This window comes from Dromiciops gliroides, chromosome 2 (genome assembly GCF_019393635.1).
Source record: "Dromiciops gliroides isolate mDroGli1 chromosome 2, mDroGli1.pri, whole genome shotgun sequence".
Lineage (NCBI taxonomy): Eukaryota > Metazoa > Chordata > Mammalia > Microbiotheria > Microbiotheriidae > Dromiciops > Dromiciops gliroides.
In genome coordinates this window covers 637,992,548-638,013,997 of record NC_057862.1, presented here as the reverse complement: position 1 = coordinate 638,013,997, position 21,450 = coordinate 637,992,548, and the positions used below count along the sequence as shown (strand labels likewise).

General features: G+C 43.4%; 1 protein-coding gene across 1 annotated transcript in view; it reads left to right on the top strand.

Moving 5' to 3' along the window:
* GFOD2 (glucose-fructose oxidoreductase domain containing 2) overlaps positions 1 to 21,450 on the top strand; it is a 52,644-nt gene that overhangs the window by 25,632 nt on the left and 5,562 nt on the right. The window contains exon 2 of the mRNA XM_043980009.1: positions 2,875 to 3,200. Coding sequence (XP_043835944.1) covers positions 2,942 to 3,200 — 259 coding nt within the window. The 5' untranslated portion in view covers positions 2,875 to 2,941. The remainder of the gene's footprint in view (positions 1 to 2,874; positions 3,201 to 21,450) is intronic.

The following is a 21,450-nucleotide window of genomic DNA, read 5'->3' as shown; positions in this document are numbered from 1 at the left end:
ATCCAAATAGATAACTTAGCAGTTCTGTTTTCTGCATTCCTTTGGGAGCCCTTTAGTTTGTCTCAACTCAGTGTGGCTGATTCCACCAAGGTGATTTTTTGCCCTTCCTTCCTGGCCAAGCAGCCTGAACAAGTTCCATTTAATCTTGTGCCAGGGTAGGAAAGAAGTGCCATGGTGGAGCAAAAAACACATCGTTAGCCCACATTGGTTGGGCCCCTCCAGTGTGCCTGACTCAGTGTGGGTACCAGGGGTCCAGATGCAAAAGGAGGCAGCTTCCACTCTCAGGGATGGCATTCCCCTTGGGGAGTGCCATGTGCAGCTCAGGGAGTGGCCCAGAGGATGGAGCGCTGGGCCTAGAGTGGGACCCTGGGCCGATGATGATGCTGGTCACAGAGGAGTAAATGCAGCACATTATAAAAAGAAACACTAAATGATTTCAAGGGGACAGGAAAGAGAAGCTTCTGAAAGGAACTAGAATCTGAACCATAGCTTGAAGGGAGAGGAAGACAAGTATTGCCAGCCTGGGAGATGGCCTTTACAAGGACATGGAGACGAGATAGAATGTCGTTTACTGGCGACAGCAAGCAAGGCACTTGGGCTTAAGGGCAGAGATCCTGAGAGGCATGTGCAGTTACACCAGCTATGGACCAGGCACTAGCTAGTGGAGGAGACAGCGTGCAAACAGCTTGGTATAGTTAAGCTATAGACGGGGTAAATTGCAGATAATCGACATAGAAAAAGCACTAGAACTAAAAAGGGCTCAGGAAAGGCTTTCTGTAGAAGGGGGGATTGTAATTGAGACTTGAAGGAAGTCAGGACAGCCATGATGTGAAAATGAGGGAGAGAATTCCAGACATAGATTGTGAAAGGCTTTAAATACCAGAGTTTGTATTTGATTCTAGAGGTGGAAAGCCATTGAAACTTCTTAAAACAGGGGAGTGATATAGGAAGGTCAATTGAACAGATGCATGGGAGTGAGACTAAAGAGGGGGAAGGCAGAATCCAGATAAACAAATGTGGGGATTTCAGTGGTCCAGATGAGAGAGGATATGGTAGCTGTGTAAGGAGAGCAAGCATTCTGACCCTTTCTTGTATGTCATGGCCCCTTTTGGCAGTCTTGTCAAGCCCATGGACCCCTTCTCAGAATATGAAATACATAGGATTACAAAAGTAGTACAGTGAATAGAGTGCTGGGCCTGAGTTCAAATTTGGCCTCAGACACTTATTAGCCGTGTGACCCTGGGCAAGTCACTTAACCCTCTTTGCCTCAGTTCCTCATCTGTAAAATGAGCTGGAGAAGGAAATGGCAAACCACTCTAGGGTCTTTGCCAAGAAAACCCCAAATGGGATAACAAAGAGTCAGACTGAATTGACTGAATAACAAGGTATATCCAGTCTTCAAGAGAAATATTTTGGGGGGCGGCTAGGTGGCGCAGTGGATAAAGCACCGGCCCTGGATTCAGGAGTACCTGAGTTCAAATCTGGCCTCAGACACTTGACACTTACTAGCTGTGTGACCCTGGGCAAGTCACTTAACCCCCATTGCCCCGTAAAAAAAAAAAAAAAGACACTAGAAATTTAGAAATAAATGGATTTTTCCTTAATATATTAAAATATATCTATTAAAGCCCAAGAATTAGCTTTATTCCCAGTGGAGTCCCTGATTAGAAGCGGGGGGGTGGAGCTATTTAGCAATATGGGAAAGAGTGAATAGAGGAATTACAAAAGAAAAGTTTTGCAGCCTTGCATTCTCATTTAGGCCATGCATCTAATCACAACATCCTCTGTGCTATTTGTATCTCTCCACCCACGCAGTCCCTAATTCAGGTCCTCATCACCTCTTATTTGGGCTATTGCAATAGTCTTCTAAGTGGTCTCCTTGCTCAAGTCTCTCCCCACTGTACTCCATCCTCTCCTGAGCTGCTGCAGTTGATTTTCTAAAGCATTGGTCTCACTTAATTAGTTCCCTGCTCATGGAGCTCCAGTGGCTCCTTGTTACTTCCAAGATCAAACCTAAGCTCTTTTGTTTGATGTATAAAGTTCATCTTATCCTGGACCCTTCATAAGCCTCACAGACTTCCTGATGGAGCAATACTGGCCCACTTCGACACTCCTCTCTATTCTGCGCCTGGGGGCGGACTGTCCTCCTCCCCTCCCCTCCCCTCCCTCTCCTGTTTTACTCAAATCCAATCAAACTCAGAGGCCCTTCCCAGCCCTCTAGGCCTCTCAGATTGCCTTCCATCTCATCTCTACTTCAGTCTCTCTCTTGTATGTACCTAATTATTCATGTTGTCTCTCCATTAGCATGTGAGCTTTTTAAAGATAGGTGCCCCTGTGTACCCTTCTTTGTATCCTCAAGGCACAGTGCCAGGCATATAAATAATAACTGTTAGAATCGGTGAATGTTTTAAAGTTTGCACATGTTCTCAAAGCAAGCTTGGGATCCAGGTACTGTTGTTATCCCTCATTTTACAAATGAGGAAACTGAGGCAGGCAGAAGTTAAATAATGTCCACGGTCACACAGTAAGTTTGAGATCAGATTTAAACCTAGGTCTTCCTGACTCCAAGTCCCCGGCTTTGTCCATCACCACCTTGCTGCTTGTGGTAAACACTTAATAAATTTTTTGTTGCTTGACTGATGATAGTGGTGAGAGCTGTGGACTGGATCCCTTCTTAGCTGCTTTCTGCCTGTGTGACCTGAGACGAGTTACTTTACCTGATGGGGCCTTAGTTTCCATATGTATAAAGCAGGAGGGTATAGTGGAGATGGTCTCTAAATCCGATGATAGCATCCATTTCAAATGAGTCAGAAAGCAGCTGCTGAGCATTGTCTTTTCTGTTAATAATGAGGTGTAATGTTCTTGCTGTTTTAGGAGCCATCCTCCATCTGTGAACATGAGGAATGAGGCCCTAGTGAAGAGATGAAGTGGTAAAGCCAGGATGAAGCTGCTACCAGGAGTTGGAGTCTTTGGAACTGGCAGCTCTGCGCGGGTTCTGGTCCCGTTGCTGAGAGCGGAAGGCTTCACCATTGAGGCTCTATGGGGCAAGACTGAAGAGGAGGCGAAACAACTTGCTGAAGAGATGAGCATTTCCTTCTACACCAGCCGGACAGATGATGTCTTGCTACACCAGGACGTGGATCTGGTTTGCATCAACATCCCCCCTCCACTCACTCGGCAAATAGCTGTGAAAGCTCTAGGTACAGTGAGATTTATCCGACAGGCCACAAAAACGGGGTAGATTGGTTTTAATGATCTCTTTTTCAGTGCTTGAAGCGTTGCCAGACACCTTACTGGGTATATGTACAGACTGTCAGCCAATACGCTCTTTTTTTCCTTCTCTGTCCAAAGCATTCAGTGGCAGTAATACCTAGTGCTTGCTTATAGAGCTCTTTAAGGGTTACAGTTCATTTTCCTAAAAGTAACCTTGTCCGGCGATCTGGGGAGGACAAGGGTTCTTTCTCTCTGTTTTATCGATGAGGAAACTGAAACTTAAAGAAATTAAATGGTGCATAAGAGGAGGCATCAGATGGATTTTAACCGAGTCTCCGCACTCCGATTCAGCATTCTTTCCTCTCTCTTTCAGTAAATGTGAAAAAGTAAGTGAGCCAGTGAGCCAGAACATATTAACCTGGGGTGTGGCAGGATGGTATAAGAACTTCAGTTGCACTCCTGCCTTTTAGAAGGGTGCCATTGCTTGAAGTAAGTATATTTGTCCTGCTCTCAAGTCCTGGGCTAGAAAATATTCAGGAGAAAACATTGCTCCTCACCATGGCTCTGCCCTGTAGGTTAGAGAATCCATATTCTTAGTGACTCCAGAGTCTGAGCTAAATGGCAGAGAGACCCTCAGAGCTCAAAGGGACCTTAGGGCTTGTTTAGTGCCAAGATCACATGTACCTAGGAAGTGGCAAAGCCAGTGAGAAGATCCAAGATCTGAAAGGGATCTCAGAGCCCACTCCTGGGATTCATTTTTTTTTTTTGGTGGGGCAGTGAGGGTTAAGTGACTTGCCCAGGCTCACACAGTTAGTAAGTGTCAAGTGTGTGAGGCCGGATTTAAACTCAGGTCCTCCTGAATCCAGGGCTGGTGCTTTATCTACTGTACCACCTAGCTGCCCGGGGGATTTGCTTTTTTAAATGAAATTCTATTTTATTTTCCAGTCCAAATTCTCTCCCTCCCACCTCTTCCCTTTCTACCCTTCTCCTCCATTGACAAACAGGAAAAAACAAAAATATATAGGCAAGCCAAACAAATTCACACATTAACCATATCAAAAAAAAAGCCCCCTAAAACCACGAGCCTCAGTCTGCTCTCTGAATCCCTCACCTCCTTAGCTGAGAGGGGTAGCGTGTTTCATCACATTCATAATTTTTGTTGTTATTGTTTCGTCTTGTCCAATTCTCCATAACCCCATTTGGGGTTTTCTTGGCAGAGATACTCTTGTGGTTTGCCATTTCCTTCTCCAGCTCATTTTACAGATGAAGGAACTGAGGCAAACAGGCGTAAGTGACCTGCCCAGGGTCACACAGCTAGGAAGTATCTGAGGTCAGATTTAAATTCAGGAGGGTCAGTTTTCCTGATTCCAAGCCCAGTGCTTAGTGCACCGGGGTGCCCCCTAAGTGCCCAAAGCCTGGGACAAAGAAAAGGTGAAAACATGGTCTTGGTCCTCTAGAAGCTTACATTCAGCTTTGAGATTCTGTGCTACTGTTCCTTTAGCCATTTTGTTATCCTGCCTCTGATTCCCACTCCGTGTGGCAGAACTCAGAGGCCTGATGGCTGGTGGTCGTCATTCTAGTTGGCACCTCTGGATTTCCATTTCTATAAACTGAAGCCCAATAGAGTCTATTCCTAGGAAGGTCACTGTTGCTCCATGTTAGTAAATACCACTGTTAACAATGATGTTACTGGGGCAGCCAGGTGGCGCAGTGGATAGAGCACCAGCCCTGGAGTCAGGAGGACCTGAGTTCAAATCCGGCCTCAGACACTTAACACTTACTAGCTGTGTGACCCTGGGCAAGTCACTTAACCCCAATTGCCTCACTAAAAACAAAAAACAAACAAACAAAAAAAGGATGTTACTACTAGCAACTCTGGGAGAACAGCCTGCCAATTCATTGATGTCTCAGAGACACTGCTTAGATTCTCTGTGCATCAGTAACATCAAGACTTTTAAAAACTGCTTCCTAAAGTTCCTGTAACTAGAAATAAAGTTAAACCAGCACATATCATGTATCTACTATGAGTAAGGCCCATGAGGCAGGCACTGGAGAATGTGCAATGAAGTAAAGAGCCTATCTCAAGGAATTCGCTATCTCATTGGAGGGAACCAAGGAACAAAATGCATGAAGACTTACATAACCATATAGTAGAATTGTCAGTGCACTAGTTATTTTTCCTGAATTATTTATTTCTTTTTTTTTAATCTTTGTTATAAAAAATGACTTACGGGGGGGCAAAATATTTGGAAATAAAGGTGATATCAAAACAAAAGATCAAGAAAAATAAGGTTTAAAAAGATAATAGAAGAGATCCTAGGATAGCATCATTGGCAAATTTTGCAAACAGGGACTACTTAGATTCAAAGTCTTTTTACAAATTTCTAGGACTCTGAGAATTGAATTTTCAGAACATTATGAAGGTGGCACTCCTGCCCAGCATGCTAATATTGCCTTCATTCTGAGTGGTATTTCTGGTCATCCAGGGACTAGAAGAGTGGAGTCACAGGTTAGTGTCACTTAGTACAAGGTTCTCTGCTCAGCTCTGGGGACATGAAGATGAAAAACAACAGAGACCTCAAAGATCTTGTCATCTGGAAGGCTTGGGAAGTTAGAATGATAAGTGTTAGATGAGGCGCAGTGTGAGAGAAATCAAGACAAAGTACTCCAGGAACATGTTTTGTGTCGGGAGAAGATTCTCTTGGGGAATCAGGGACAGCTTCAGTGTGGAGGTGGCCTCTGAGCCGAGACCTGAAAGAAGAGAAAGACTTTAACAGCCACTGGTGACAAGAGAGTCCCAGGCCTGGGAGTCAGTCTGCACATGCCCTTGAGGTGGGAGGTGGCAGATAAAGATCAGGAACTAACTGATCCAGTTTGGTGAGAACACAGGGTGTGAAAGGCAATAATGTGACATAAGGCCAGAAAGGGAGTTGGAAACCAGATGGAGGAGCCTCACATGCCAGAATGTGGGGTTGATAGTTTGTCCTGCAAGTCATAGGGAGCCACTATACCTGCTGACTTCAAGTAGGCCAGGTAATGCAAATTAAACTGGATTTACAAAGTAGCACCAGGATTAAGAATTAGAGGACCTGGGGGCAGCTAGGTGGCTCACTGGCCCTGGATTCAGGAGGACCTGAGTTCAAATCTGGCCTCAGGCACTTGACACTTACTAGCTGTGTGACCCTGGGCAAGTCACTTAACCCCCATTGCCTCACTTAAAAAAAAAAAAATTAGAGGACCTGAATTTGAAGTATGGCTATGCTGCTTGGTATGTTCTTGTGCAGGTTACTTCCCTTCTGAGTCTCAGTTTCCTCTTGTGTAAAATGGGGGAATTAACTAGATGATAAAGTCTGTGATTCTTTCTACCTCTAAATCTTAGGACTGACAGTCCTGGATTACAAGAAAGAATTTGTTGACATGGCTAATTTTATTCCCCACTATTTATTATTTATTAGTTTTATTTTTTGGTGAGGCAGTTGGGGTTAAGTGACTTGCCCAGGGTCACACAGCTAGTAAGTGTGAAGTGTCTGAGGTCGGATTTGAACTCAGGTCTTCCTGAATCCAGGGCTGGTGCTCTATCCACTGTGCCACCTAGCTGCCCTATTCCACACTATTTAAATGCAAACTAGAGTAGATGAATTCAGTAGTTCAACCAGAGACATAGTTTAAGAGCTTCTCCATTCTTCTTTCTGCCTTTTAGGATTATAATGACTGTGACTAGGCCAAGCCTAGTGCCAGGCACTGTGCTAGGTGAGAGAATTCCCCAGTAATCTTTGGCCAAGTGCCTTCTGTTCTTGGCATGTAAGAATTCTGCATTTTTGGCCCATTTATGTAAACAGGAAGTAGGGAAAAAAGAACAAAGGCATCTGGGAGCCTGCGTAGTAGTTCTATATAAAGATTTTTTCCTCCTCCAAAAAAATCTTTCCAAGGGAAGTTAATGTACTAAAACCACTCTTAGAATGTGTTCTGTACCTTAGTGACCTGGCAGCTAATACCAGTTCGCTCTGGTCTTTGACCACAAGGTTTTCTTAGTGTTTCTTTCCAGTTTATCTTGATGGTGTAAATTTAGCTCTGGTCAGAGAGCCCAGCTGAATACTTTAAAAAATTTCATCCACAAGGGCAGCTATGTGGCATGGTGGATAGAGCACTGGCCCTGGAGTCAGCAGGACCTGAGTTCAAATGCAGCCTCAGACACTTGATACTTATTAGCTGTGTGACCCTGGGCAAGTCACTTAACCTTCATTGCCCTGCTCCCCGCCCCCCCCCCCCCAAATTTCATCCACAGGATTGCCATGGCACCGGTCTAGTGGACTGAGTACTAGACTTCTCTGGCGGTCAGAAGACCATGACCTTTATGCTCTCTGATCTGTCAGGAGCAGGACAAGTCATCCCCTTTAGGTTCTTTGCATATAAAATGAACATAACAATAATTGTCCCTCCCTAATTTACCAGGCTGATGTAGAGAGAAAGGAGTTAAGAGATGACTGAACTCTTTGGAAGAAAAGCACCAGTGTCATCAAATAGAACAGCTGTCTGGAAATCAGATAACTAGAGCTTTGAATTTTGGCTCTGACACATACTAGCAGTGTGGCCCTAGACAAGTCAGGTCATTTATCTGAGCCCATTTCCTAAAATGGTCAGCAGTAACCTCTCCTAAAGCAGAAAGGAGCAGGTTGAAGAAAGCTAGCTTAATGGACTCATCCCCAGGGTCTTTGGGGATAGACAAGGTAAGAGGATTACAAATGGAAAAGATGGAAAAGATGTTAAAAAAACCATCTAGACAAACTGCCGTCCTTAGACCCTGACATCACTGTCCCTCGTGAGATGCTTAGAGAAATGTTAGAAACTGTGATGATTAAAAATATGAGAGACGTGGTTTCTGGGTAATTTAATCATTTTATTAATAGGCCAGCAGGTTATTAATAAAAGGAGGTCTATTAACTGTCTCTCTCAGACCAAAGACCCCAAATAGTGGTGAGGTCACAGTTCATATACCCTTCCAACTGTAGGAGGTCCATAACAGAGCAATCAAATCCAATTGGTTAACAACAATCAAATCTAATTGGTTGGCATGATTGAATGTGGGTAATATTAAAATGAAGTCCTGGGATACATGACTCAGGTCACTCAACTCTTGGTAATGACTTCAGAGAAAGAATGTAAGACCCCTCACCCAAAATAGTTTCCATTTAGGTGTGGTTGTACAGGCTGTGCCCTTCAGCTATCTAGACAAAAGGATCCATCTCTACCCAGGGCTCCTTTGTAAGCTTGGGTCTGGTTTGACCCAGAAGAATCTTACTTTCAAGGAAAATGTAGACCTTGGAGGGAGGCAGGTGAGGGGAACAACTGAGAAGGAAGAGGATATCACTGGGTCCCCCAAGATGATTAATTATTTCTCACAAAATGATATGAATGTGAACACAGGTGGGAAAAGCAGCTCAAGTGTGCAGTGATAATAGTAATAGCTGTTGTTTCTGTGTCCCTTACACGTTTGTGATGGCTTTATAAATATTGTCCCATGTGATGCAACAATCCGATGAGGTACACACTATTATTGTCCCCATTTTATGGATGAGGAGGTAGGCCTATGGAGGATCACACAGCCAGTACACATCTGAGACAGGATTTGAACTCAAGCCTTCCTGACTACATTTCTTTTCTTTTCTTTTTTGTTTTTTTTGGTGAGGCAATTGGGGTTAAGTGACTTGCCCAGGATCACACAGCTTGTAAGTGTTAAGTGTCTGAGGTCGGATTTGAACTCAGGTCCTCCTGAATCCAGGGCCAGTGCTCTATCCACTGTGCCACCTAGCTGCCCCCCTGACTACATTTCTAGAGGAAATACATTTGTAAACCTACCAAGGGACCAATCTCCATGGTATCTGCAGGAGGAGAGAATGTGGAAGGATTAGAAAAAAATCTTGAAGCTTGTTAATACCCCCAAAAGGTGATTTCTATGCCTACTCTCCCATCTTTATGAGAGTCATCTCTGTAAGAATTGAGAGTGCCCTCAAGTAGGGTATCAGTATCTTCAATAATGAACCACATCTTTGCTGTGGTTGACTGAAAGCTGTAGAGTAGGATGGTCCTGTTGTGTTTATGGTTTGCTAATAACTGAAAATCGTTCACCTCAGCAAAACAAAATGCCACCTCACAGGCTCTTTTATTAACCAAGTGTCTTCCACCCACATTTCGAGATCTTTCAGTATTCCTTGGAAAATGTAACCACAGAAATAACCCATTGATAACAAACATCAGGCACCTTAAACTCAGTGTGTATAAAACTAAATTAAATCATTTTCTCCCCCAAATCTCCAACCTCTGCTTTTAAACGTCCCCAGTTCTGTCAAAGAACCATCATCATTCTGGTATTTTGTGTTTGTAATCTTGGCCTTATTCTCCATTTCTCACTCTATTTAAACACTCAGCACAGTTCCCAGTACATTGTTGTTGTTCTTGTTGGATCATAGCACACCAGGCTCTTCTGTGCTCCACTATCTCCCAAAGTCTGTCCAGCTTATGTTCCTTGCTTCCATGACACTATCTATCCATCTCATCTTCTGCCGTCCCTTCCCCTTTTGCTTTCAGTCTTTCCCAACATTAGGGTCTTTTCCGATGACTCCTATCTTCTCATTATGTGACCAAAATATTTCAGCTTCAATATTTGTCCCTCCAATGAAATAGTCTGACTTAATTTCTTTAATTATTGACTGGTTTGATCTTCTTGCTGTTCAACAGACTCTCAAAAGTCTTCTCTAACACCACAGTTCAGAAGTGTTTCTGTGGCACTTAGCTTTCCTTATAGTCCAGTTTTCACAGCCATATTGGAAAAACCATAGCTTTGATTCTAAGGACCTTTGTTGAAAAGGTGATATTTCTGCTTTTTAATATGCCCTCAAATTTGCCATGGTTTTCCTTCTAAGAAGCCAGTGTCTTTTAATTTTAGGGCTATAATTGCCATCTGCAGTGATCTTTGAACCCAAGAATATTATAACTAATCTGAAAAATTATAACTGTACTTATATGAAAAATTATAAATTTAGAAAAATTATAATTGGGCCATAAGTCCCTTCATGGTCGCCATTCAAATGTAAGAATATTTTTGCTAACTAGTTGGCCTAATCTGGGGACTTTTGACTGGCTGGCTATCTGACTGCTATTAATTTCCTAAGCCATTCGGTTAGGGCCTTTTAAAAATTTCTCCATGCTGCTCCACTCCCAAATTGATAAGCAAACAATTAAGAAGCCTCTTAATTAAATAATCAAAGCAGGTTGTATTTATAAAAATAAACGTAAGAGATAAGAAATGCAAAGTTATATGAGACCTGTCTGCTTTTAATATAATAAGGGCCGGTGCTGCCTCTTGCCTGAGAGTATGCTATTTGGACCTGTTTACCTCCAGTCCTCTCCAACTTTCACTCTTTTTCTCCTTCACTCTAGCTCCCCTGCTTCGCTTTCACTGCTCAGCTCCTTTTTTCTAACTCCAAGCCCCTTTTACTTTTTCACCCCCCTCCCCCAATGTCTAACTTTCCTCTCTGTACGTAGCCTCAGTCTCCTTAGCGAACCCCCTTTCTGTACTGTCATGACAAACCCCCAAGCGCTTCTTCTCTCACTGACCTCCTTGTGTCCTCCTAGTCCTCCGGTGTCCCCTTTATGTCCATCCTCTTTCTGTCCCTCCTCTCCTACCACTCCTTCCTCTGTCTGTCCAACTCCCTCAGCATCTCTACCTTCTTGCTAGCTTTCAGTCTCTGTCAGCTGTAGCAACGAACCAACTTGCTTCTCCTTGCATTCTCTACCTGCGTCCTCCGGCGACCTTCCTCCTTGCTCTTAGCTTTTTCTCCATCTCCATCAGTCCCTCTCTTTATGTAGCCTCAGTCTCCTTAGCATCCTTGTAGCAGCCTCCCTTCTAACTCACTAGAAAAAAACCCTTCCTCCATACCGTTCTTTCTCTGTCTGTCCGCTCCGTCATTCTGTCCCCCTCAGCGTCTCCTTTCTCACTCTCTCTATCCTCAGGAGTCCTCTTTTCTATCCCCTCACTGTTTAACTCCCCAGTATATATCTTCCTTCTCTCCCCTCAAACCTCGGGCTACCTGCGCCCCTGCACATGCCAAGCTAATCTACCGGCCACGCTAGGGCTGTGGCCAGGGGTGCTCTAGTCTCCCGTGCACACCACACCCAAGGCTTGAGGAGACTGTGCCCCTTGCTGTGCGCCTGGGAACTCCACACGGGCTGCGCCCAGGGCCTGGCAGGACAAGCCTGGGATCTCCAGGGCAGCTCCCCTCAGGGTGGAGGGAGCTGGGGCTTTTTCCCCAGCCGTCCTGACCTGGCGTCTGGTAAGGCCCATGGGGCTTTTCAGCTTGGCTGAAGCCGAGGGGGAGGGCCCCAGCCCTTCTTACCCAGAAAAAAACCCTGAGGGCCTAAGGCTTTTTAATCTCAGCCCAAAGGCAGGGCCCCAAATCATAATAAATTCCCACAATATAAAAGCTGACATTGCTTCCATTTCTTCTCTCTCTGTTTGCCAGGGACAGTTGCCATGGTCTGAGTTTTTTCTGTTTTTTTTTTTACATATAAAGTATTTTATTTTTTCCGTTACATGTAAAGATAGTTCTCAACTTTTGTTTATACAAGCTTTATAATTTCAGATTTTTTCCCCCTCCCTCCCCTCCCTCCCCCCTCCCCTAGACAGCAGGTAATCTGATATAGGTTATATCTATATACATATACATATACATATAGAGATATAATGGTCTGAGTTTTTTTAATGTTAAGCTTTCAAGCCAGCTTTTACATTCTCCTTTTTCATCTTCATCAAGAGGCTTCTTGATTCTTCTTTACTTTCTGCCACTAGAATGGTATCATCTGCATAGCTGAGATTGTTGAAATTTCTCCAGCAACCTTAATTCTGGCTTTTGATTTATCCAGCCCGGCATTTCACATGATGTGATAACATACAGCCTTGTACTCCTTTTCCAGCCCTAAACCAACCTGTTGTTCCATGTTCTATTCTAACTGTTGCTTCTTGGCCAACATACAGGTTCCTCAGGAAGAATAATCTGTTACTTTCGTCTCTTTGAGGATTGGCCACATTTTGTTGTGATCCAGACAGTCAAAGCCTTTGGTGTAGTCAATGAAGCAGATGTAGATGTTTTTCTAGAACTCCCTTGCTTTCTCCATAATCCAGGCAATTTGGTCTCTAGTTCTTCTGCTTCTTGGAAAACCAGCCTGTACTTCTTGTAATTCTTGGTTCACATATTGCTGAAGCCAATTTGCAGAATCTTAAACATAACCTTGTTGCCATGTGAAACGAGTGCAGTTGTTAGGTAATTTGAACATTCTTTGACATTACCCTTCTTTAGGATTGAGATAGAGACTGATTTATTTTTTCAATCCTGTGGCCACTGTTGAATTTCCCAAACTTGCTGGCATATAGTGTGATAGCACTTCAGTAGCATCATCTTTTAGGATTTTAAATAGCTCAGCTGGACTTCTGTCACCTCTGCTAGCCTTATTACTAGCAATGCTTCCCAAGGCCCATTTGACTTCATTCTCTAGGATGTATGACTCAAGATCAGGAACCACACCATTGTGATTATTGGTGATGTTCATATCTTTCTTATATAGTTCTGTATATTCTTGATACCGCTTCTTAATCTCTTGTATTTCTGTTAAGTCCCTACCATTTTTGTCTTTTATTATGACCTTTTTGCATGAAACATTCCCTTGATATCTCTGATTTTCTTGAAAAAAAAAACCCTCATTTTTCCTATTCTATTGTTTTCTTCTGTCTCTTTGCATTGTTCATCGAAGAAAACCTTATCTCTCCTTCTGTTCTCTGGAGTTGTAAAGCCTTATCAGACAGCCATTTTGCTTTCTTATCTTCTTTTTCTTTGGGATGTTATTTTATTGCTGTCTCCTACACAATATTGTGGACCTCTGTCCATAGTTTTTCAGGCTCTCTATCTACCAGATAGAGTTCCTTAAATCTATTCATCATTTTCACTTAATATTCATTAGGGATGTTATTTTGGTCATACCTATACAGTTTGATGGATTTCTCAATTTTCTTCAATTTAAGTATAAATTTTACAGTAAGAGGCTCATGATCTGAGCCACGGTCAGCTCCAGGTCTTGTTTTAACTGACTGTATAGAGCTTCTCCACCTTTGGCTGCAAAGTAAACAATCAATCTGATTTCTGTATTGACCATCTGGTCCCATGTGTAGAGTCACCTTTTGGATTGTTGAAAAAGATTGTTTGCCGTAACCAGAAAGTTATCTAGACAAAACTCTGTTAGTCTCTGCTGTGCTTCATTTTGTGCTCCCAGGCCAAATTTGCCTGTTACTCCAATTATCTTTTGATTTTCTACTTTAGCGTTCCAGTCCCCTATGATGAATATGATTTTTTTGGTGTTATTTCTAGTAGGTAATGTAAACCTTTTCTCACCCTTTTATTGACTCTGAGAGCTACTCCATCTCTTCTGAGGGGTTCTTGCTCACAGTAGTATATGGAATGATCACCTGAATTAAATTCACTCATTCCTGTTCATTGAAGTTCACTGATACCCAAGATGTTGATGTTTAATCTTTCCATCTCCTGTTTGACTATATCCAGCTTATCTTGGCTCATAGATCTTACATCCCAGGTTCCTGGGTAATATTGGTCATTACAACATTAGACTTTCCTTTCATCACCAGACACGTCCTCAGCTGAGCTTCTTTTCAGCTTTGGCCCAGCAGCTTCATTCTTTCTTGAGCTACTTGCAGTTGTCCTCCGCTCTTCCCCAAGGACGTGTTGGACCCTTCTGACCTGAGGGACTCATCTTCTGATGTCACCTCTTTTATCATTTTAATACTGTCCATGGGGTTTTCTTAGCAAAAATACTGGAGTGAGTTACCATTTCCATCTCCCAGCCCATAGAAGGTGCTTAATAAATGCTTGTTCTTTCTCCCCTCCCCCCATATCCAATCAGTTGTCAGATCTTACTGTTTCTACCTTCACATCTCCCACATCTGCCCCTTCTCTCCAATTATACAACCACTGCAACACTCTTCTAATTTTTTTCTCAGTCAGTTTTCTCACCAGTCCAGTCTACCCTATGCTTTGCTGCCAAGAGTGTAAGAATGGGGGGCAGCTAGGTGGTGCAGTGGATAAAGCACCAACTCTAGATTCAGGAGGACCTGAGTTCAAATCTGGTCTCAAATACTTGACACTAGCTGTGTGACCCTGGGCAAGTCACTTAACCCTCATTACCCTGCCCCCCCCCAAAAAAAAAGAGTGTAAGAATGGATGACCATGTGACTCCCCTGCTCAACCAAATGCAGTGGCCTCCTACCTTTAGGATAAAATATAAACTTCCTTGTTTAGCTTTTAAATTGCTATGCAACCTGTCCTAAGACACAATCTAGCTTTCCACACTTATTGGACATTACTCCCCCACCTTCAGTACTTTGCTGGCTTTCTCTTCTTCACACAAGACACATCTTCCATCTCCTTCAATAAATAATAAATAAGTATTTATTAAGCACTTACTATATGCCAGGCACTATGCTAAACTCTGGGAAACAAAGAGAGGCAAAAGATAGTCCCTACCCTCAAGGAGTCACAATCTAATGGGGAAACAACATGCAAACAAATATATATGAAGCAAGCAATACACAGGATAAATAGGAAATAATTAAGAGAGAAGACTCAGGTAACAAAGGGGGTTGGAGATTGTTGTACATCCTTTGTTCTCGAAGAGGACCAATGCCATCAGGAGGGTGATGTCTTGACTTGCAGGTGAATTGGATTTAAGTGACACAGGGCTTTACAAAGTCATCAGCCTTACTCTCTCCTCCAGAGTCATTTGAGTCCAGCTGCAAGCCATAGGTCAGTATGACTGGAGGTGGCCCCAGATGCAGTGGAAGACTTTGGCCTTGGAGAAGACTTCCTATAAAAGATGAGATTTTAGTTGGGACTTAAAGGAAGCCAGGGAAGGCAGTAGGTAGACTTGAGAAGAGATAGCAATCTAGACATGAAAAGCCTCCTTGTCAAGAAGACTGGGGGAAAGGAGGAAAGAATGGGAGGTGATAAAGGTGAGAAGGAGCTCCCATCCAATAGCCTTGATTTTTTTATTCAGTAAAGAGATGAAATCCTCAGCTAATAGAGAGTGAAGAAGGGAAGTTTGGGGGGCTTGAGGAGGAAAGGGGTTTAGTATAGCTTCTGCGAGGATGATAGAGGGGATCAGAAAGGGATGAAAAATACTGCCTTGATGCAATGAGGGCTCTGTTGGGGTTGGATGACATGAATTCGTACTGTATCCAATTGGCTAGTGAATAGGAGAGAGGGAAGCAGATGGTGGGAGTAATCCAGGGCTGAGATTTGGCAAGAAACAAGCAGCAGTAGGACAAACTGGGCAGGGGATTCAAGAGCAGGCAACAGTCTGGGGTCTGAGGGGAGAAAGGGAAGTCACAGGGAGGATGTCTCCATTCTAAGGCCGATTCCGTGGTGGCAAAGAGCAGGGGTAAGAGAGACACCATCTAGGGAAGGTGGGGTGTTAGGAGGCTATGGCCAGAGGAATGTCAATTAGACAGTTGGAGAAATGGCGCACTTGTGGATAATGGGGAGATGTAGTGTGTGCTCATCCTCTTTGTGGCCAGGGTAGATCATAAGGCTGAAGGAGGTTGGGGCAGGGGGGGGGGCATCTTCGTTGATATTAGAGTCCTGTGGTATAAGGAGCAGGAGAGTTGGGCCACAGAGGGAGATGGCAAGAAAGGTCCAGAGCCCAAGGAGAAAGGAGAGGGAATTACACTAGAGCTATCATCATTTTAATCAGGCAGAAATTACCGCATGAAGGAGGTAATGGGAAAGTCTGGCAGTAACTGTGGTGAGCATGAAGCACTACGGCTCCTCTAGGACCAGTATTAACTAAGGTAAACCAAGGTACAACACCCCCACCCACCTCTGAGGAACACACAGTATGAAATGCTTATGTAATCTCAGGAATTGTACTTTCCAAAGAATTCTTAGTTTTAAAAGATTGTGTTCAAAATTGTCATCTGTTAACAGAGTTTTTCCAAGTTCTTTTCCTTTTGTGAATTAAGATGACTTTTTATCATCACCATCAGCCCATGGAGTATTAAGAGACTAAACCTGATATTCCAGGTTTGGAATCTAAATATTGACTAACCCGTTTGCCAATTTGAGTGAGATAAAATAATAGAGATTCCAAACATCTTAGACTGTTGGGCAAACTAGCAATTGCCACCCGACTTGACCTATCAAATCAGGCATAGAGGTAGAAGGAAATTGTGTAGACTCCACCTTTCTTTTGAGAATAAGGGAGGAGGAGGAATGCTGACTATTGGCCAATAGACAAACTGCTTCATTTGACTGTTTCTCACTGTCAGGTGGGGTGGGGCAAAAAGGGGGAACCCCTGTCTTTGATCGACAAAAGCAGAGACTTGAAATGAAATTTTTTGTGGCTGGAAGCAAGGACAGCAACAGGCATAAAGGGGATAAAGATTCCTTCCCTTCTTACAAGGGGGACTGATTAAAAAGAAAGGAGTTGCAAAGAAAAGAAAGCATGCATGTCAGGTTTTCACAAACAAACAAAGATATTCCAGGAAGAATCAAAGCTTTTGCACAGATGAAAGACTTAAAACAAAGAAATAGGAAAATAAGCATGAAATAGTGGAATCAGAAGGTTAAAACAGACTTTTATATGCTGCCTGGTCAGTCCAGCCAGGTCAAGCAGTTGTCCAGGGCCACAGAGACCCTGGACTTGATCCAGTGCCCTGTGATGCTGGCGCTTTTCCCTCTACAGGGCATCCTTCCCTTCCTCTGGAGCAGCAGTATAGGGAGTCTTCTGCCCCCAGAGACTACAATAAGGGAATCCCATTGCATTGATCATCAGTTAGGTGAGGGATATTCACAGATCAGAGATCTCATCTCCTTGTCCAGCCACTAGTCTTCAATGGCCAACTTCTAATTATTATTGTATCATAGGAGTCTTCTTTCACTGTCCCTAAAATAAGAGTGAGATCTTCAAAACAATAGTGATCATACCAAGAAGAGACACATAAAGAACAGAGCAAAAGCAGAACAATTGGCTCCCTTTTTCCCAGCCCTTATGCAAACCATATGCATCATGTGGAAGTACTGTTGGGCTCTCCAGACATTCAGAATCCAGAAACCTTAAAGGCCATCTCAATCAACCCTCCCCTTTTGGAGATAAGGAGACTGGGTAGGGAGAAGGGAGAAGGTTTGTCTGAAGTCACAGGCTGCCTTTATGAAGCACCTACTAAGTGCCAGCAACTGTGCTGTTTGTATCTGCTGGACATAATCACAAAAAGCAAAAACATAGTCCCTTCCCTCAGGTGGCTCACAATCTAAGAGATGCAAGTAGCAAATAATTATGAACGTAGAAGATGCAGAAGTGTGTGTATTGTGTATACGTGCAGTACAATCGATTCTCATCATTCACGGAAGTCATGTTCCATAAAACCTGAATTGGTGAATACAGCTCCAAGGGGAAATACAGGCTTAGGCTGCGGTGAGCCTCTGGGCAGAGCATTGACTCTAGTAGCACTTGTTGGAGCTGCCTCATGTACCTATCAGTCAGTCAGTTTCCTTTTTCTAGTTGACCATATTGTTGCTTCATTAACATTGAATTCACAGCCGACAGCACTATGGCACATACCCCAAGGAAGCTTCTCCAATGCATACATTTTCTCTGCAAGTCATTTCACAACCTTCTTAGGCTTAGAAACACTAGACAGCACTTCAGTGCTCCACTTGAGGGACATTGTCAACAGTAAAATCACTAACAAAAAGCACAAAAATGCAAACAACATGACACTCAATAGAGAGTGAAAAGAACACTTGTGTCCAGTAGCAGAACTGAAACAATAAGGCCAAGTGTGGCTTTATTCCTCCTCAGCTGGTTCACCACTCTGCAAATGACTGGTGGAGCACCATGAGTATTGTTTGGGCGTTACAAATACATTTTAGCAAGTAGGCGAATTCACAAATATGGAGTCTGTGCATAATGAGGATCTCGGGGAGGAAGCTGGACTAGATAACCTCCATGGGGCTTTCCAGAAATGGGATTCTGTTGTGACTGGATGAAATCTGTTACCTTCTGGTTCTAAAGGTCTGCACTTCAGAGGCTCAAGTGCTAATAATGTAAGGGGTTGATCAGCAAAACATATAGCTTGGTTAGAAAGTAGCAATCACTAGTAGAAAAACACTGTCTTTTGGGGGGGGGGGCAGGGCAATGAGGGTTAAGTGACTTGCCCAGGGTCACACAGCTAGTGAGTGGTAAGTGTCTGAGGCTGGATTTGAACTCAGATCCTCCTGAATCCAGGGCAGGTGCTTTAGCCACTGTGCCACCTAGCTGCTCCCTTTTGGGGTGTTTTTAAGAGTATTTTTGGGGGGCAGCTAGGTGGCACAGTGGCTAAAAGACCTGCCCTGGATTCAGGAGGATCTGAGTTCAAATCCAGCCTCAGACACTTACCACTCACTAGCTGTGTGACCCTGGGCAAGTCACTTAACCCCTCATTGCCCCCCCCAAAAAAACCACCCCAAAATTTGAAACTACAGAGAATAGGAAAATATTCCAAGAAAAAAATTATTCCTACGCAAATCTGAAAATCTCAAAGCTGAAATGGACTCCTTCCACATAAAATTTAGCTAACATCAGCTCAGTCCTATTTCCCCCTCCCCTAACACATCCCCACACCCACCAGCAGTCATTCATTTGAAGCTGTCCTTCTTTAGGACAGGATTTTGAAAACCTTTTCCTGTTACTGTTCTCTTGTCAGAATCTTCATCCGTCAGTTTCAGCCCTTTCCTTTGGAGGACTTGTAGCCTTCTTGTCTGCTGTACACAGCTGAGTGATAACTGGGTCAAGACCTTTATTTCATGCCCTTTTTTATCTTTACTAACAGGCGGTTCCTTTGTATTTGTTTGGTTTGAAATCAGGGTGCCCAGGTTGCTCTTGCTCAAAAAACAGATTGCTTGCCATGGAGATCTGAACTATTCTTCCATCCCAGGTAGGGCCTGCCCACTCCTCCCGACCAAACTGTTTGCGTGGTGCTTCCAGTGCCTGGTAAAGAGCTTAAAAAATACTTGTTGACTGACTGTCCCCTTCATCTTCAAACTTGATTTGAGGCATTTCTACTTAGAACCTCCTCAGAAGTTCATCTGGGAGGTTAGCTTTTAAGCTACTGCCTTTCTCCCTTTGGAGATATAGAGTTGGAAAAGCTTTTACTTTGGTCTCCATTAATATAATAAACAAAGAACTTGCCTTCCCCCCCCACCCCGCCCCCAAAACCCTGACTTTGCAGTTACCTGCTTTTATCACCAGACTTAGCTTCTGAATTGGTTCAGAAAACCAAATCTACCCTCAAGCAGTTAAAATTTGTCCCCACTGAGAATATTCAAAAGAATATGTCAGGGGCAGCTAGGTGGCTCAGGGATAGAGCACTGGCCCTGGAGTCAGGAGAACCTGTGTTCAAATCCGGCCTCAGACACTTAACACTTACTAGCTGTGTGACCCTGAGCAAGTCACTTAACCCCAATTGCCTCACCAAAAAAAAAAAGAAAAAAAAAGAATATGTCCTGGGTTCTGAAGAACTTCCTAAGGAGGAATTTCAAAAGTGTTTTTTAATGATGGTGGTGGTGGTGGTGGTGGTGGTGGTGGTGGTGGTGGTGGTGGTGGTGGTGGTGGTGGTGGTGGTGGTAGTGGTAGTGGTGGCAGCAGCAACAGAGGCTAGCAACTTGGAGAGAGAAGAAAGAGAAGAATTTCTCTTCGGAGCATCTATCTAGCTCCCCTTATGTACATGGCAGGGAATTCTTCCTTCTATTCAGCAGAACAGCTTACATGTCTAGAATACGTTATGATTTGCAAAAATCTTTTACATCACAAGATCTCTGAAAAGTATGTATTGCAAGTATTAACATTTCTACTTTAGAGATAAGGAAATTGAGGCTTAGAGACATTTGAGTGATTTGTCTGTAGGTACACAATGTCTGAGGCAGCATTTGAACTCAGGTCTTCCTGACTCCCAAGTCAAAGGCTGTATCCATTATGTCATTTTGCCTTACCACTTTATTATTTTTCTTACTCACTTTACAAAAACAGAAACTCCATATACTGAAAATTACTCATAGAATCTGAGTTGGAAGAGATCCAACTTGTACCTGAACAGAAATCTGCTGCTAGACTATCCCTAACAAGTGACCATTTAGCATGTTCTTGAAGATCTCCAGTGATGGGAAACTGTCTGCCAGGATGGCCCATTTCACTTTTATCCAGGGCTTAGGAAGAGTTTACTTAACATCAAACTGAATTCTGTCTCTCTACAATTTCCACAAACCCCCTTCTCTTTATTATCTTTACTTTTCAGGAATTCTGCTAATCCCATCCAGAAAGGTCCTATCCAAGTGCTGGAGTGGGAGTGATATTATAGGCTGGTGATTTAGTGGGGTCTTATGTCATTACTGCAGCCATCATCATGTGGCAACTTAAAAAGTTAATGTCATCTTAGGCTATTGGGGTGGGGGGCAGGGCAGGGCAGTGAGGGTTAAGTGGCTTGCCCAGGGTCACAGCTAGTAAGTTTCAAGTGGCTGAGGCCAAACTTGAACTCAGGTCCTCCTGAATCCAGGGCCGGCACTTTATCCAATGCATCACCTAGCTGCCCCCCATCTTAAGCTATTTCAAAAGAAGAATCAAACTATTGCCCATACCCTGTTCTACATTTTAGGAAGAATACCGATAAACTGAAGATTGGCTAGACAATTGGACAGCCAGGGTGGTGAAGGGACCTGCAGGTCATCCCACATAAGACATCATGGAATGGACCAGAGAAGGTTGGCCCTAAAGAGAAGTAGGAGGCCTAACTTTCTTCAAGCATTTGAAGCGAGCCCTGTGGGATTAGATTGGTTCTTCTTGAACCCCAAAGATAGAACTGAGAGAAATGGCTGGAAGTTTCAGTGAGTTGGATTGTAGGCTAGATGGATGGGGGGAAATTATTTACATTTAGAACTCTCCCAAAGTGAAATGGGCTGTTTCAGTAGACTGGAGGCCACCAGGTAAAAGTTGAATGGTTCCTGATCAAGTATGCTGTTATACTAGGTGCACTTTGATGTCCCATTCCAGCTGAGATGCTGCAATAAAGCTTATCAGACCATCTTATGAACTTTATATTTATGCTGAATATGTTCTCTCTAAGTATTTTCCCCATTAGAATGCAAATTC